Raw genomic sequence first — 15,774 nt, 5'->3', positions numbered from 1 at the left:
GATGGTCTTCTGGAAAGAAGAAGCCCGGGGACCCTGACGTGACAGCTCGGGTCTATCCTCTGCACACGTGATGTAGCTGTGAGTAACAGGTGCCTTGCTCCCCACTTCAGGGCAAAGGGGAAATTGAAGGCTCCCATGTTAGGGAGGAAGAGTGGACTCAAGAGGACCTCATCAATCCTGCTCGGAAGAGAGCAGGGCCAGGATGATGGGACCTGCTGGGGGCAGGGAAGAGGTGGCTCAGTACTGAGTACTCAGGGTGTCACCTACCTGAGCAAGTGTTCCCAGGGACATGGGTTAAAATTCTAGCCCTGCCACTTGCTACCCTGTAACCTTGATGAATCACTTGTCTTCTGTGAGCCTCAGTTTCCTTATCTGTACAATGTGGGCAAGAGCCAAGTCTCCTGGCAGAAGGGTGATATGAGGAGGTCATGAGGTCAGGTGTGCTGGGGAAGGCAGCCCTCCATCATGGTGGCAGAGTGAGGCTGTCTCTACGATACCTCAGGTCACTTTCTTGCCCATCCTGGGCCTCAGGTTTTCCCTTTGTAAGACAAGATGTTGAGGCTGGATAATCCCAAATATCCCTTCCAGCTTCGGATCCAGGTCTCTGATGCCCTGATTGCCCGTACCTCACCTCCCCCAAAATCCCAATAGAAGGAAAGCCACGGGCCACACAGAAGGTGCAGAAATGCCATTTTATTGCTGGGGTTGGAGGGCAAAGAGCATAGGGTGTCCTGACTGTGAGGAGGCGTATCTGAGAGTGTCCTTGACTGGGCTCAGTTGTCACTCCTGGGGGGATGGTGGCAGCACCAACCGTCCCAGAGGGAGATGGTACAGAGATTCAGCCATGTCCCCGAGAACCGATCTGGAAGGAGACCGCAGAGTGAGGCATGGACACCCCGGGGCCCTTACCGGCTCCTGCGTACAGCAGGAACAGCTGCCAGAGTGCTTCAGCACAAATCCTGCGAGCTCTGAGGCTTATGGGTGGGCGACGGGCACCTGTGGTTTGGGGTCTTTCTCTGGCACCTGGCCCTGACCTCGCCTCATCCCCTCACCCTCCCACCCCCCTCACCTTAGCAACAATGGCCGATGTGAAAAGACTGAGCAAGGCTTAGAGGAGCCAGGGCTCAGGGCTCAGCATATGATCAGGATCAGGGATCAGACGAGACACAGGTCGTGCGTCTATCTGTGGCCAGTGTCAGGGCTCAGTCAGCAGCTTGAGCTAAACTTCAACCTGACTGCACTCCGGGCTCAGTCAAGGGCCAGAATCAAGCACAATCTGGGTGTGATTAAGGGTCAGGACTCAGGCTGTGACCAAGATCACACTGTGTAGCTCACTCTGCTACTAGAGAAAGAAGAGAGGCCAAGACTTGCTTCTCCTTCTCCACAGGCCCCTGTGGGGAGGCCTCATCCTCCCTTAGCCCAGGGCCCCGAGTCAGGTCCTCACCAGCAGGCGGGCATCACAGTGGTTTTTCTCATCTGTCCTCTTCAGTTTACAGTTTCTTGTGCGGTTTCCTGAAGTGTTTCTGAGGGAACAAAACCAGTAGCATTTCTGCAGATCTGGATATAGCTGAATAGAAACTAGATCCCAGTGGCTGCCACCCTCCAGCAGGTCAGACTTGGCAACCAAGGGATCTCTTGCATGTCACTCTGTCTCTCTGAGCCTCAGTTTGTTCATCTGTAAAATGGGTATGATAACAGTACCCACTCCATAGTGTTGTTGAAGGAATACAATGAGATGCTGTATACGAAGCACAGAGACATGGCCCAGGTAACTGGGCCTGTGGCTGTTTTCTAGAAGGACCACCTCCAGGACCCTGACACTGTTACTCATCCCATTTCTGTTGCCCCACAGCCTCAGCAACCCCAGTCATGCCAGAGACCCAGATCAAGGAAAGCCCCCAGGGGCTGGGGGTGAAGCCACAACTCCTCCTAAGAAGGGAAAGGGAAGGGGCAGTGTTCAGTAGCAATGAGTATGGGATATTAGGCTCTTTCTGTTTCTTCTTTAAATCGGCTCATCAGCTTGGCAGTGTTTACAATCTTTCATTTCTGAGGAACCCAAGGATCAGAGAGGTGGAACCAGTTGAACAAGACCCCACAGCTGCTAAGAGCAAATGCAGAATTTGAACCCAGATCTGGCCCGTCCTCTTTCTTGCATCATTCTGTGCAGCTGGTTCCGCAGGTTTAAGAAAGGAGGGCAATAGAAGCCCTCAGTCTGCAGGGACACCATTCCCCCAGCCACACTCTCCTGACTTGCTCAGGACAAAGGATCCTGAACTTCTCCATGGTCCCCTGACAGTCCTGCCTGGCAAGCAGACGTAGAGCAGTGCGCCTGCCCCTTGGAAGGCTGCAGAGGGAGCACCCACCGCTTCCCCAGGCTGTGACTTACCTTTGAGGTTCTTAACCAAATTCACATTCGAGGAGCTGATGATGGTGCGGATTCGTGGGCACAGCTGAGGGTCACAGGACACCAGGGACGATACAGCAAGAGATGGAGAGAGGAAGGCAGGAATGATGTTGGGGTTGGGATGGGGAGGGAGGAGAGGAGAGACAGGAGAGAAAGAAGACCGATCATTATCCACTGGGAGCACCCTGCAAACCACCTGCAGAGGTGCTCCCTACTCGGGACCTCAGAACTTCTGACCGTTAGGGATCTATAATGATGGAAACCCAGAAGACCTAAATCTGAGAGCCAGAGAATGCTAGAATCCTAAAACTTCAGGTTAAAACCTCAAAATCTAGACTTTTACCATTCCAGAACGCTATGCTCCTAGAAACCTTGACCTTTGGAACCCTGGAATTTTAAGCAGTCAAATGAGGCCCTGGGAACCATAGAGAAGTGTTTCCAATGATTTTGTGTGTGTGCAATACACACGGATCTCGTGAAAATGCAAATTATTGAGTCAGCAGATCTGAGGTAGGACCTGAGAGTCTGCATTTCAAACAAGTGTCCAGATGAGGTCAGTGTTGCTATTCTGAGAACCACAGCTTGAGCAGTGGCCCTCCAGTTTAGTAAATCACAGAGCCCTCTGGAGGAATTTTTCCCCCATAAACCGTGATCCCCAGCCAAATTCAAGGGTGACTAATTTAGAATCATTTCTGGCACATGGTACATGTGGTTTGCATATGATGCACAGAATCTTACTTATGGTATATGTACTTTTTATATTTAAATAAATTAAATAAAATTGTATTCAATAAAGAAGAATATTCTAAAAGGCCTACTGGCAATGCATGGGTACGGTATATGATTCAAGTTGGAACCAAGTGATTTCTGCTAATATCAGATCCCTCCTCCCCTTCTCCCCACACGAGGCTGAGTGAAGGAGGGGAGCAGCAGCTGACAGCCCAAAGGAAGTGGGCACCTCAGAAGGGAAGGTGCCCAAAGAGTACAGACCACCCAGGGAATGTCACTTCTGCCCCCCACCTGGCCTGGCTCTGAGCTGCCAGAAGTGGGGTACTCACCACGTCCTGCACTAGGTAGGTCTCCACCAGATTCACGAGTGTGGTCACAGTCTGTCTGATATTACTGCTCGGTACAGTGAGGCTGGAGATGGAACTGATAAAGACCAGGAAGTTGGCAGAGCAGCCAAGGAGGAGCAACGGGAAGAGGGCGGGACATGGTGGAACACCGTGAAGTCAGGTGACTTGAGCTTCTACTCAGGGGGATCATCACCTAGAGCCACATGACTGCCCAGCAGCTCATGAGAGTCCCGTCACAAACATGAGACCTCATCCATCCATCCATCCATCTATCCTCCCATTCATTCATTCAGCACAGATTTATACAGCAACAACCGTATATGCCAGGAACCAAGCCAGACTGGGGACACAGGGATAGACAGAGCACAAGCAGCTCCCAGTCTGGTAACCAAATACAAAGCACATGTGGCTAAGGCTGGCTCCTTCCCACCTTCAGCCCCCAGCATAACTGTCACCTCTTCAGGGCAGCCCTGCGTGACTGCTGCCTAAGAGAGGGCTTTGTATCACTGAACCCTGTTCAGTGTGCTACTCTGCCCAGGGATGGTTGCCATCTGACATTTACCTCGCGGGGTGTTTATTGTTGGACTGAATGCTTGTCTGTTTGTCATTCCCTCAAGAGAATAATCTCCAGGAGAGCAACTTCTTTGCCTGAAGTCACCAATACATTCTCCTAACTCAGAACGGTGACTGCCTGGCATGGAGGATTTGCTCAGCACATTGTTGGCTGAGGGAATAAATGAAGTAAACCTACAATTAAATATTTAATGACAACTGGCAGAAGATATTCAGAAGGGCAAGAGAAGATTCTTACAAGAGTGAAAAGGAGGAACCTTGTTTTAGACCCTGAGTGATGAGATGTACATTGAAATTGGATGGGGGATAAGTGTACTTGGCATCCAGAACAGCCTCTGCACAGGTCTCGAGGTGGAAGGAGTTTGTTTGAGGCTGAGAGCAAAAGCTAGTGTGTCTAGGGCAGAGAGGCAAGGGGGAGAGCACAGTGATACGAGGGTGGGTCCAGATCAGGTAGTCTAGATGGCCCTGAGGAGGGCTTGGGATTTTACCCAAAGTGGAGAGGAAAGCCCCCAGAGGGTTTGGAGCTGCAGAGTGGAATGCCATTTTCCAGATACGGTCACTGAGACCCAGAAGGCAGGATGATTTCTCTGGCGCTATAGGCTAGGCATTGTCCAGCAGGGCTCAGGCATTTGGACTTACATCTCAGTTTTCCCAAGTGATGGTAGGCTTCAGGGACAATTTTCTGTTCTGGGGGTCTTTAGGCAACCTGTGATCAGATCCCTTGTTGAGGCAATTTGGACTGACCGCTGCTCAGGGCTCAGCCTGGTTCCTTGCCAAGGCCAACCTGCCCCAGCTGTCAGCATCCAGACCATTTCTCCTCTCCCAACCATGACCAGGGTCAACCTTTCTCCCTCCACCTTCTTCCCTGGGTTAAACATGCTCTTTCAAGCACACAGTATAAGATGCAGATTTGGTGTGTTACCGGAAATCAATGATTTAAGGAGAGTATTCAGTTTTCAAGATCGTATTTTGGGAATTTCCCAGTGTGTGGAAGATGATTTGGGGACAATCTGAAATTAGAGCCCATGGTAGGCATTTACTACTCCTCTTGCCCCTCCTAACTAGAGGCAAGAAGGGAAACACAGTGAATTATTATCATTATTATTATTATTGAGGGACATTATATAATATGAGAAGGTCAGTTCTTCAAATAGACATAGCAATTTAAATGTGCAAGCATCTAACAAGAGCTTCAAAAAGCATGAGGCAAAAACAGATGAAGTTGAAAGGTGAAGTATGCAAATTCACAGTTATGGCTGGAGAGGTCAACACTCCTGTCTCAGTTAGGGGAAGAACCGAGAGACAGAAAGTCAACATGGATATTACTATTACTGAGAGCATAGTGCCAGGTTGCATGCTAAACCCTTGCATTTTCTCATTTGGTCAACAGAGTAGCCTATGAATTAGGGATCACTACCATCCTCAGTTTAAAAATGAACACTGGAGATCCTAGAGCTAAAACCATAAGTCAGTGGCAAAGCTAGCTTGTCTCCAGAGTTTCACCTCTTTTTCACCATATCCTGCTCCCTCCCAGATATAGGAATAGGGCTGAAATTAGGGATTCCAACTCCTCAGGGAGTCCCGCTCTGCTGAGATATCTGGGCCTGACCTGTTCACGAAGGGGAGTGATATCCTGGCTGGTCTGTAGGTGCATTCTCCTATGACCACCATTAAGGTACCAGTTTCATGAATTTTAAAGCTGATGCTTGTCTGTAGGACAAAGTTGAGGGTCAGGTCAACAACCGCACCCAACAGAGGCCTGTAGGGAATAAGATTCACAGTTAACAGAGGTGGAGAAATCCTCTCTTGTTGCTCGCTTGAGTCCCCCTCTCTGTAGACATTAGATGGGGTGTCTATGGACAATGTCAATATTGTCTGTATTCTTGACAGAATCTACATTCTTATATGAGGTTTTTCTTCTCCTGGCCACAGGGGTTTCTGTCATGTGAAATTTCTAAGCAGTATGACACTGATGATTAAAATAAACATAACAGTCAACGTTTCTTTAACACCAATTCTGTGTTAGGTATTTCAAACAAAAATATTTTAACTGGATTAATTCATTTAATCATGATCGCACTACCATGACAGAAAATTACTATCTCTATTTTCAGAATGTGGAAACACTTGGTATAGAGAGGTTAAGTAACTATCCTCCAAGATCTCATAGCTAATAAATGATGAAATCCTAGTGCATTTAATTGATAAAGACTCTTCTACACATCTTCATTTTTTCTCTTTGTATCTTTAAAGTAACTAAAGCTCTTAAAAATTATAGTTTCTGTATAATTGCATATGCTCTTCATGACATACTGACAATGCTATGTGGCCCTTACTGGTCACTGTCATTTAAAGAGAATCTTGAGGGACAAAGTGATGCTGCAGGCAACTTTATCAAAGGGTATAAATGTTCGATCTTCTCAGCTTTCAAGTTTTATAATTAGATAATCATGATGATTTCGGACATATATTTCGTGGAGGATTTTTAAACAAAAAGATTGGTTATGGTCAGTGTTTCTTAGAACATTTTAAATGTTAAGATTTCAGGTGTGTTTGACTCTCTGTAAGCCCATGGACCATAACCCACCAGACTCCTCTGTCCACGGAATTCTCCAGGAAAGAATACTGGACTTGGTGGCCACTCCTTTTTCCGGGGGATCCACCCTCTGAGCCACCAGGGAAGCCCAAGAATGCTGGAGTGGGTAGCCGTTTCCTTCTCAAGGGGATCCTTCCAACCCAGGGATTGAACCCAGGTCTTCCACCTTGCAGGCAGACTCTTTACCATCTGGAGCCACCAAGGAAGCCCTTCGACCTGGAAAGGTCTCCTTCTTTTACAGATTGGGAGAGCAAGTCAGAAGCACGGAAGGTACCTGATGCCAGACTGGAGATCTATTGGCATACCCCACGGCATCTCTCAAACCTCCGATTCTAACCAGTACTCACAGGGTCAGGGTGACCTTAGCGGTGATGGGGATACTCAGGTTAATGCTTGGGCCTCCAGAAGTCCCTTGGAGTGTGATATTCCCGATGTTGATGCTCCTGATTGTCAACCTGCGCAAAAACCACAATTCACCCTTGTCATTCGTCACGCAGCCATTGCTGGGCTCTTCTCTATGCCAGTCTCATGCTGAGTATTAGAGCCTGACTGACTTTGCCTGCTTTGGTCTTCATGCTAGCCCAGTTCAGAGGTTGGATTTTCTTCACTGGATGGCATGGCAGGAGACAATTGTAATTCCCCCTAGACTCCAGGGTGAACATGTGCCAGAGTCAGAATTTGGTTTCTTAAAAAATTAAAGTATAGTTGCTTTTCAGTGCTGTGTTAGTTGCAGGTGTACAGCGAAGTGACTCAGATATACATGGACAGATAGATATGCGTGCGTGCTAGTCACTCCAGTCGTGGCTGACTCTCTGTGACCCTACGGACTGTAGCCCACCAGGCTCCTCTGTCCACCAGGCTCCTCTTGATTCTCCAGGCAAGACTACTTGAGTGGGTTGCCTTTTCCTTCTCCCATAGATGGATGTAGATATATGTATATATAGGTGAAGATAGAGATACCTTTCATTTCATATTTTTCCCCTTATAGGTGGTTACAAAATATTGAGCATACTTCCCCTGTGTTATCTAGTAAGTCCTTGTTGGTTGTCTGCTTCATATACAGCAGTGTATATATGTTAATGCCAGACTCCTGATTTATCTCCCATACTGCTTTCCTTTTGGTAGCCATAAGTTGGTTTTTTTTTGCTCACCAGTCTGTTACTGTTTTGTCTAAGTTCATACCATCATCTTTTAGATTTCACATATAAGTGACATCATGTGATATTTGTCTTTCTCTGAATTTGCTTAGTATAATTATCTCTACATCCTTCCATTCCTTCCTGCCAATGGCATTATTTCATTCTTTTTTAGCAGAGCCAGATTTTGAACCCAGAACTGCTTGGCTCCCAGACTTCATGTATGGGACCATGTATATGGTATAAATTCTAGTTTCTTCTGTCCTGAGGTTATTTAGACTTTTATATTCAGCTATATTCAGGGAAGAAAAATTTTATTCCTTGGAAAAGTGACATTAGATACCAGCAAACAGGTAGAGATGAGGGTGAAGAGAACCTTCATCCTGAGCCTGAAATCACATGAGAAGCAAGCCTAGACCTTTAAGCCCCTTGATAGGTCCTGCAGCCCTGCCTTTCATTCCCCCAAACTCTAGAAGAGCTGGTCTCATACCAGTTCCTCTCTCAGTCATGCAGAAGGGTTTTTAAATTTTTTCTTTTACTTTTCTGTCTTTGATCTTAAGCTTACCTCCCCAAAGATATGTATTCTCTTTTGGAACAAAGAACTTCAGTGTGAACTCAACATCAACTCACCGTACACACCATAAACACCCGACAAATGGTTTTCCTGACAAGCGAATATTTTCAGTAATGTTCTTGTCCAACAAGATCTCATCTTCCTGGATCTTCTCAGTAACTACTTTCTCCAAACTTGTGAAATTCTGGGACAACTCAAAGTCAGCCTTCACTTGATCAAGGACAGCTGCAAAAGCAATCTCCATTTAGTGTGAGTCACAACTTATGATGCAGCTCCTATGCACAGGCACCAGATGCAACTGTTTGCCTCTGTTATTTCTCTCAGTCTTTACAACTCCATAAAGTTGGCATTACTATTATCTGCAATTTCATGTGAGGAAAAAGAAGATCAAAAGGTTAAGATATGGGCCTAAAGTCCCACAGCTAGGAGACCTTGTTTCCTCTATGCTGCCTTCATACTAATGTATACTCATCATTCATCAACAAAGCAATCAATCCAGTTTGGAGGCAATAGATATTGATTGAACACCAGCTTCTAATAGTGAAGCTCTAATAAGATACTCAAACAAATGAAATACATTTGGAATAAACTAAGAAATGGAAAATCTAGAATCAAGGAAAAATTATGGCTCCAACTCATGAAAGTGGCAAATAGGATTCCCTGGAACAGTCTTGCAGTAGGCCGTTAAAGAAATGAGTCATACTGGAGAAGAAGGACAGAGTGTCCTAGTGGGGGCCATTCAGAGAAAAAGGGATTTGACAGGGTGATGGTAGATGTAGAATGGCACATTTGGAAAGAATTAAGAATATATGTTTTGAAAGTGAGTCAAATGAGAAACAAGGCAATAACTAACTCAAGGAAAAACATAAGGCTACAGGAAAAGATATGTAATCATAGTAGTGCTACTTGGCTCTGCAAAGGAAAGTGTCACCCAATTATAGTGACGCAAACAGAGATGGAAACTACACCTGGTCCTGTAACTTACTAGGTCACCTTGATTCAGACCCTCTGTTTCCAAGCTCAGTTTTATCAGCAATGAAACTGGAAAGTATATTTTTGAAGGTTGCCTAAGTCCTGGAAAGGTTTAAAGGCAGTCATTTTCAGAAGTTAGTTTCTCCTATAAAGAATGTTTGACAGTGTGCTGGTAATGTTTCCAGGAAATGAGAAGGCCAAGTTCTCTTAAGAAATCCGAATTAAAAAGCGATAAGACTAACTGGAAATGTGGGTAGTTTTAAGCCTACCTAGGTTTGGTAGGGATTAATTTCCAATTAGATAATACAAATTCAAGAAGATTGAATGACCCAAAAGAAGAATATGCTTCAAATGTAAATAAAATATTTAATTTAAATAATGTAAATGACAATAAAAGATGAAAAATTGAGTGAATTTTTTCAAAACTAGAGAAATAGGTGCCACATATCATCCCGCTTTCTGACTCACATTTAGATGCACTGTCATCAATCTCAAGTTCTTTTCTAAGAGCAGATTGCAGCTCTGTCACAACACTGTTGTCAAGAAGAGATGCTGAAGTCCCAGTGAGCAGGCCACACAAGAGAACAAGTTTCCAAAGCTGAAACATCTTGTCCTGACACCTGGACAGTGATGGGAGGGACAGGAGTGAGAATTACCCACAGGGAAACGAGATCTTGGATGAGCACCTATTACTCTGACACTCAGCAGTCCTTGAAGATGGACGTGGTTATCTGCTCTCTTACAGATGGGCAGCTCAGGTCAGGAACCTGGAGCAACTTGCACAAAGATACACAGCCACTGCGTAGAGGAGAGAGTATTTGGAAAGTCACGCTTGACTCCAGGTCGGTGCTCTTTGCACAGAGGTCATTTGCATTTTCTGGCTTCTCTGTCTGGAACATTTCCCTCTTCTTTGCATTTTTACACGAGTCACTTCTTGCTGAGTCTCCAGCTTCAGTAAGACATCATATCCTCTATAAAGCCCACTCTAGGCCCCTTCCCAGAGTCTAGGTCAGGGGCCCCACTCTACCATCTTGTTGCCTTCATTCTCTGATCAGAATCCTTGGTACAATTAGTGATGACTTGCCTCCTTTCTCACCAGGCTGTGAACTCCTTAGATAGGGACTGTAACTTTGTGAATTCCCAACTGAGAGGAAAAAACCCTGCACCTAATCCAGTACAACAAAATAAAGGTTTGGAGAATAAAAGTATGAGTAAATAAATAGGCACCGCATCATGACCCCACATTGCTCACCAGTTTGACACTTCTCCTAATATAATTGATTTCTTAATTTGCTATATTGACAATATTAGCTAATTCATGTGGCCCTATCCCTCTGCCTCTTGGCCCCAGAGCCTTCTGAAGATCTCCATGTGGGGTGACATTAAAGGGGAAGCCCAGCATTCACAGGTTTGGAGGAAAATACTTACAAAATCCTTGCTCCACCGTGCAGTCTCCTGGAATTCTGCGGGGTGCTGATGGCCCTTATATTGTGGTGATAGGTGGGAGGCTGCCCCTGGCAACAGGCCCTGGGTCCAGGGCCATCCAAAGAGACTCCGAAGAAAATAATCCGTGTCTAGAGTGAACAGAGAGAGACTTCCAATGCAAAGGTCACCCAGGATTCTTGAATTGAAATGGGTCGATATGGAGAGGACTCTGTGCCAAGACTAAGAGTAGGTTTTCACGGAAACTCCCGCTGCCAAGATAGTGGCCTCTGTAGGTGGGGTTTGGGATAAAGACTGAGAATGGATGAGTTGGAGAATGTTGTGGTAGGAGGACCCATAGTGATCATCCAGCCTAATTTTGTCATCATTTGGAAACTCAGTTCAAGAGAACGAGAGCAACCAGCTTGAGGTCACCCAGTAAGACATGGACAGAGATGTGCTAGAATTATGCCCCATGGAGTCAGGGTCAGGGACTAGTGAGGTCAGTTTTTCCAACTCTTCTCTGATTTTTGAGTGCTCTCCACCACATCCTTCACAGTGGAGCCAGCCTCAGGGCAGATGTTTGTAATGATGCATTGCTCAGTACCATCCTCTGAAGTCTGCCTACTCATTTGATTGGCAGAGTCCCCCCAGAGACAACAATATCTGCCTGCAAAATACCTTCTTACATGCGGTCTCCCTCTGTACACTTGCCCCCAATCCCTCTACTCTCAATGCAGCAGCCAGAGGGGTCTCATTCAGTGTAAAACCGAAGTCCCCATCTAGATCCCTGTGTCATCTGCTCACTGCCACTCCAAACCATCTCCCTCTCCCTCCATGGCCCCTACTGTCTTCCTTCTGTTCTAGAAAGATTCAGGCCTATTGCTGCCTTGGGACTCTGCACAGACCACTCCATCTTCCCAGAACTCTCCTCCCTAGCTGTCACTGGCTCTCGACATCACCTCACAAATTCTGTGACTGTCCACCTGGTGGTCCCTCCCTTTCCCCCTGACTCATCTTCTGGTTGGCTCCTTTTCACAGCAAATTATCATCATTTGACTTTTTCCTCTTGTTCTCTGCCCTCAGCAACTTGTTACCATCCTTTGTCCTGTGGCTTTCCTCTCACATGGGTCCCCCAAACCTTGACCTGGCTATAGAATTCTTCAAGCCTCTCTGGAGCATCCTCTAAAGCCATCCACTCCCTGGGAAGATGGTAAGGGTCCCATCACCAGAAATGCTCAGGAACTTGGCTGCTAAGATTCTGTGTGACTTGATATAACTGTGAGCCATGACTCTAAACTTCCTTAGTCTCTACTAAACCACTGTTACAGATTTGTATGACTCTTCTTTCCAGATTTTTTTTCTCCCTGAGTCTGGCTCAGGGAGAGGAGCTATGGTTCTGAGCTATGGAACAAGGAGCTGTGGTTCCCTCAGGCTTCCTGCCTCTTTCCTTTTCTCACCCTCCCTGCCTCCCAAAAGCTCACCTCCATCTGGCCATGGCCTCCTGGAGTCGCAGTGGCTGGTGCTATTTCTCATCATGGACCACACCCAGGACAAAGCCAGCTTCTTGCACTGATATCAGCCTCCTCTCATGGCTAAGCTTTGAGGTGAAATGATCTTCATGCTTGATCCTTGTTGGTGAGTCTGGGGCTGGCACACAAGTCCCTACTTTCTAAGGAGCCATGTTCTCATGGTGACTCACTGCTTTAGAGGTTGCTGGCTCTAATTCACATGAAGACAGAACTTCACCACATGATCAATGTTCCCCATCTGCTAAAGCATTTGGGGGACTCCCTAGTCTAGTACACATTAAACTAAATCTACCAAAGTGGAGAGAAACCATGTCTTCCTTCTTTCTGAGGTCCTCTGTCCTCCGATCCCTACAGTGTGCCTGGAACTCTTGAAGAAGCATATTCATACTTATATGAAGACATGAACATTCAACGTGCATGCATACATACCTGTGAGAACAAGACAGCATCACTAGATTCAAGAAGAAAACACCTCCAATTATTCCCCTATTTCAAGGGTACTTTTACAGAATCATGGGGACCATGTTACCAGAGTTCTGGAGAAAAAGGTCACTATCACAAAAGGGGCTATGGGTCTCCACAGATTGCCTGGGTTTGTTTTTGTCCTTAGAGATACAGTTAAGATACAATTCTCTGACAGAGTTCACTAGAAAATGAAGCCATACCAAGGGAATGAGACAGTGTATCCTTGCAGTGCCTGGGTCCAGCTGTGCCTGATGTCCTCTGTGCCCTAGACTTTCCAGGGCAAATACATTTCTCCCTCCCTATCTTTTTTGTTGAAGTCAGTGTGAATTGGGTTCTGCTGTTCAAACCCACAGTAAGACCTGACTCAGCACACTTGTACACTCACATGTGCTTCCTCCCTTAAGATGACTACTAGAGGGTCACATGACCACACTGGAAACATAACAGACTTCAAAGCCTCAGGAGATCTTAGAATTCATCAGTTTAACCTCTTTAATGAAAAGTCTTGGGAGCTGCGGCCAACAGAAGGAGAAAGACTCATCCAAGACTTCATCCAAGACTACTTCCAAGGGTTCGAAGCGATTTGAACCCCACTTCCTTTCCTCTTTCATTTCATCTCTTTTGGTTTTGATGACATTTTCTACTTTGGGCAATAGTCTTAGGGGAAAAAATAAAAGACTAACCAGGATCACCTACTAAATTTCTTTAAATTATAGATGACTGAGCCCCTCCCTAGGTACTTAGGCTCAGGGGCTCCAGGGTGGCTGACCAGAAATGGAAGTAACTGGACTAGATGGCTCAAAGGTACTTTCTACCTTGAGTTCTATGAGCTGTGACCCCCATGCCATTCTCTGGAACCTCACCTCTGCCTAGGCATGACCCTCACAACCCAATATGCTTATGCGGGTTCATCTTCTCTCCTCTTCTCAGCAACCACCAGAGGGTGTTACTGCCCCCACTTCCTAGCTGAGGAACGTGAGCTTCAGGAGGGCAGGATGACTTGTTCAAGGTCACACAGATGGGAAGGGGCAGAGCTGGATAGTGACCCAGTTCTACTTCCTCTCCCATCGAGGTCGGCTGTTCCAGCTCCCATCCTCTGGGGGCAGCAGCAAGTTGCCTTCTTTGGCCACAGTGTCCAGACCCAGGAAGGCCACAGGTGAATGGCTGACCCTGGGCTTGGCCCCACAGGTCCGCTTTCATCATTGGTGTTCATGACAACCCCATGAGGAGACTTGAAGCCCCCTTTTCCAGCTGAGGAAACTGTGGCTCAGGGAAAAGAGGTGACTCACACAGGTCTTACATGGACAGGGCCCAGCATTTGAGTCACCAATGAAAGAGCTTTCACCCAGATCTCATTGAGGCCAACTGGTTTGGCAGGAGCGTCTTTGGGCTTGAATACTCTGTTCATTGCTCGAACTCTGCTGTTTGATTCCGTTGTAACGCCTGGTGCATAGGGCCTGTGTCAAGCCGGAACACCTGGTCCAGGAAGCAGATGGGTGCCTGCTGACATCAGACTGGGGGCACCGGCAGAGATCTCTGGGTCATGCAGGGTTTTCTCCTCCATTCTTCCACCTGCTTCTCAGTTGGAACCTGTAAGCCTGTCCTGGATATGGATGTGGCCAGGGCAGAGTAGGGGTAGGGCTGGAGGCTTGGGGAGCGAGTGTTCCTCACGCTGACTGTGATCCCACCATCAGAGCACAGAGCAGGTGCCTAAGCTTGAGGTTCGGATGTTGAGAAACCCATCCAGCAGAACCTTGTGCCCATCAGCAGACCACCTTCCCAGACTGTCTGTGTCCAGTTTGGCAAACACTGGGGTCCCTCTTCCTCTGGTTGTGGGCACAGAGCAGAGGGCTGTGCTAAAATCTTGTGAAGAGAGTTTTCCCAACTCAGGACACAGGCCAAGGGCCTGAGTGTGATGTAGTGAATTCAACCCAGTTTTGGCCCCAGGCTTCACCTGGTAAAATGGGTAAACAACCCTGTGCTTGGATCCTGGTGGCAAAAGGAAATTAAAAGCATACCGAGGGGGTGGTGCTCATACCCCAGCTTCATTGCTGGGCCAGCTGTGTTCGAATCCTCTCTCTTCACTTGGTACAGGCTGTGCAGTCTGGACAAGGAGCTTCATCTTCCTGAGCCTCCGGTCCCAGGTGTGTGAAATGGGACTAAAGATGGGATTCTCCTCCAGGTGTGTGGTGAGGGTGTGGTGGGATAATGTGTGTGAAGGGCTGAGCATGAGGTAGGCCCCTGATATGCAGTGACACCAGTGGCTAAAGCACCTCTGAGGGATTGGGGGCAGGAGGAGAAGGGGACGACAGAGGATGAGATGGCTGGATGGCATCACTAACTCAACGGCCGTGAATCTGAGTGAACTCAGGTAGTTGGTGATGGACAGGGAGGCCTGGCGTGCTGCGATTCATGGGGTTGCAAAGAGTCAGACACGACTGAGCAACTGAACTGAACTGAACTGAATGCATCTCTTATTTTCAAGTGCTGGATGAGATAGAATGGTCTCAGGTCCCCAGTATACCATGGTCCACAGATTATGGCTCCCTTGGGTGATGGTGTATCGCCTCCCTTGGCAGGTACACCTCTTCATAAGCCTCAGTTTCCCTTCTGGGGCTGAGTAGCAATGACAGTACAATGGACCCAAATACAATCTGGTTGATTATAGGCACTCGATGAAGCTTTCTGGTAAGAAGCCCTCGCAGGCAGCTCCTGGACTTGGAAGGAAAGATTGATTAGTGGTATCTGCCACAAGTTCAGGAGGGGAGAGTGGAGGCACTGTGTGTTTGCCACTGTTGGCCCAGGTCATATCCAAGAGGCCCTTTATCCAGCAATGGGCACACTAACACCACACGTTCATGGAGGGTGGGACTCTGGGACCTGCCTGAACTGGGCAGAGGAGGAGACCTCTATCTAGGTTCCAGTCTTGGCTCTGTTAGTAACCTGCTTTGTGACTCTGTGTATGATGTTTGTTTTCTCTCAGGGCCTCTGTTTCCTCTAACTGCAAAATGACCAGAGGTTTTC

The 15,774-nt window shown here is 47.1% G+C and overlaps 1 protein-coding gene across 1 annotated transcript; it reads right to left on the bottom strand.

Annotated features, from left to right (window-relative positions):
- Positions 1-678: 678 nt before the first annotated feature.
- On the bottom strand, positions 679-10,906 carry LOC138091724 (short palate, lung and nasal epithelium carcinoma-associated protein 2B-like). Its single transcript, XM_068987679.1, has 9 exons — positions 10,760-10,906; positions 9,800-9,951; positions 8,425-8,584; positions 6,997-7,104; positions 5,663-5,812; positions 3,463-3,556; positions 2,387-2,450; positions 1,445-1,523; positions 679-862 (listed from the first exon to the last, which is right to left on the bottom strand). Exons 2-8 carry the CDS (start codon positions 9,936-9,938, stop codon positions 1,486-1,488), a joined length of 753 nt encoding a protein of 250 aa, XP_068843780.1. The 5' UTR covers positions 9,939-9,951; positions 10,760-10,906; the 3' UTR covers positions 679-862; positions 1,445-1,485.
- Between the last annotated feature and the right edge of the window lie 4,868 nt (positions 10,907-15,774).

This window comes from Capricornis sumatraensis, chromosome 15 (assembly GCF_032405125.1).
Source record: "Capricornis sumatraensis isolate serow.1 chromosome 15, serow.2, whole genome shotgun sequence".
Taxonomy (NCBI): Eukaryota; Metazoa; Chordata; class Mammalia; order Artiodactyla; family Bovidae; genus Capricornis; species Capricornis sumatraensis.
The sequence above is the reverse complement of the archived record's forward strand: the minus strand, read 5'-3'. Positions and strand labels throughout refer to the sequence as shown.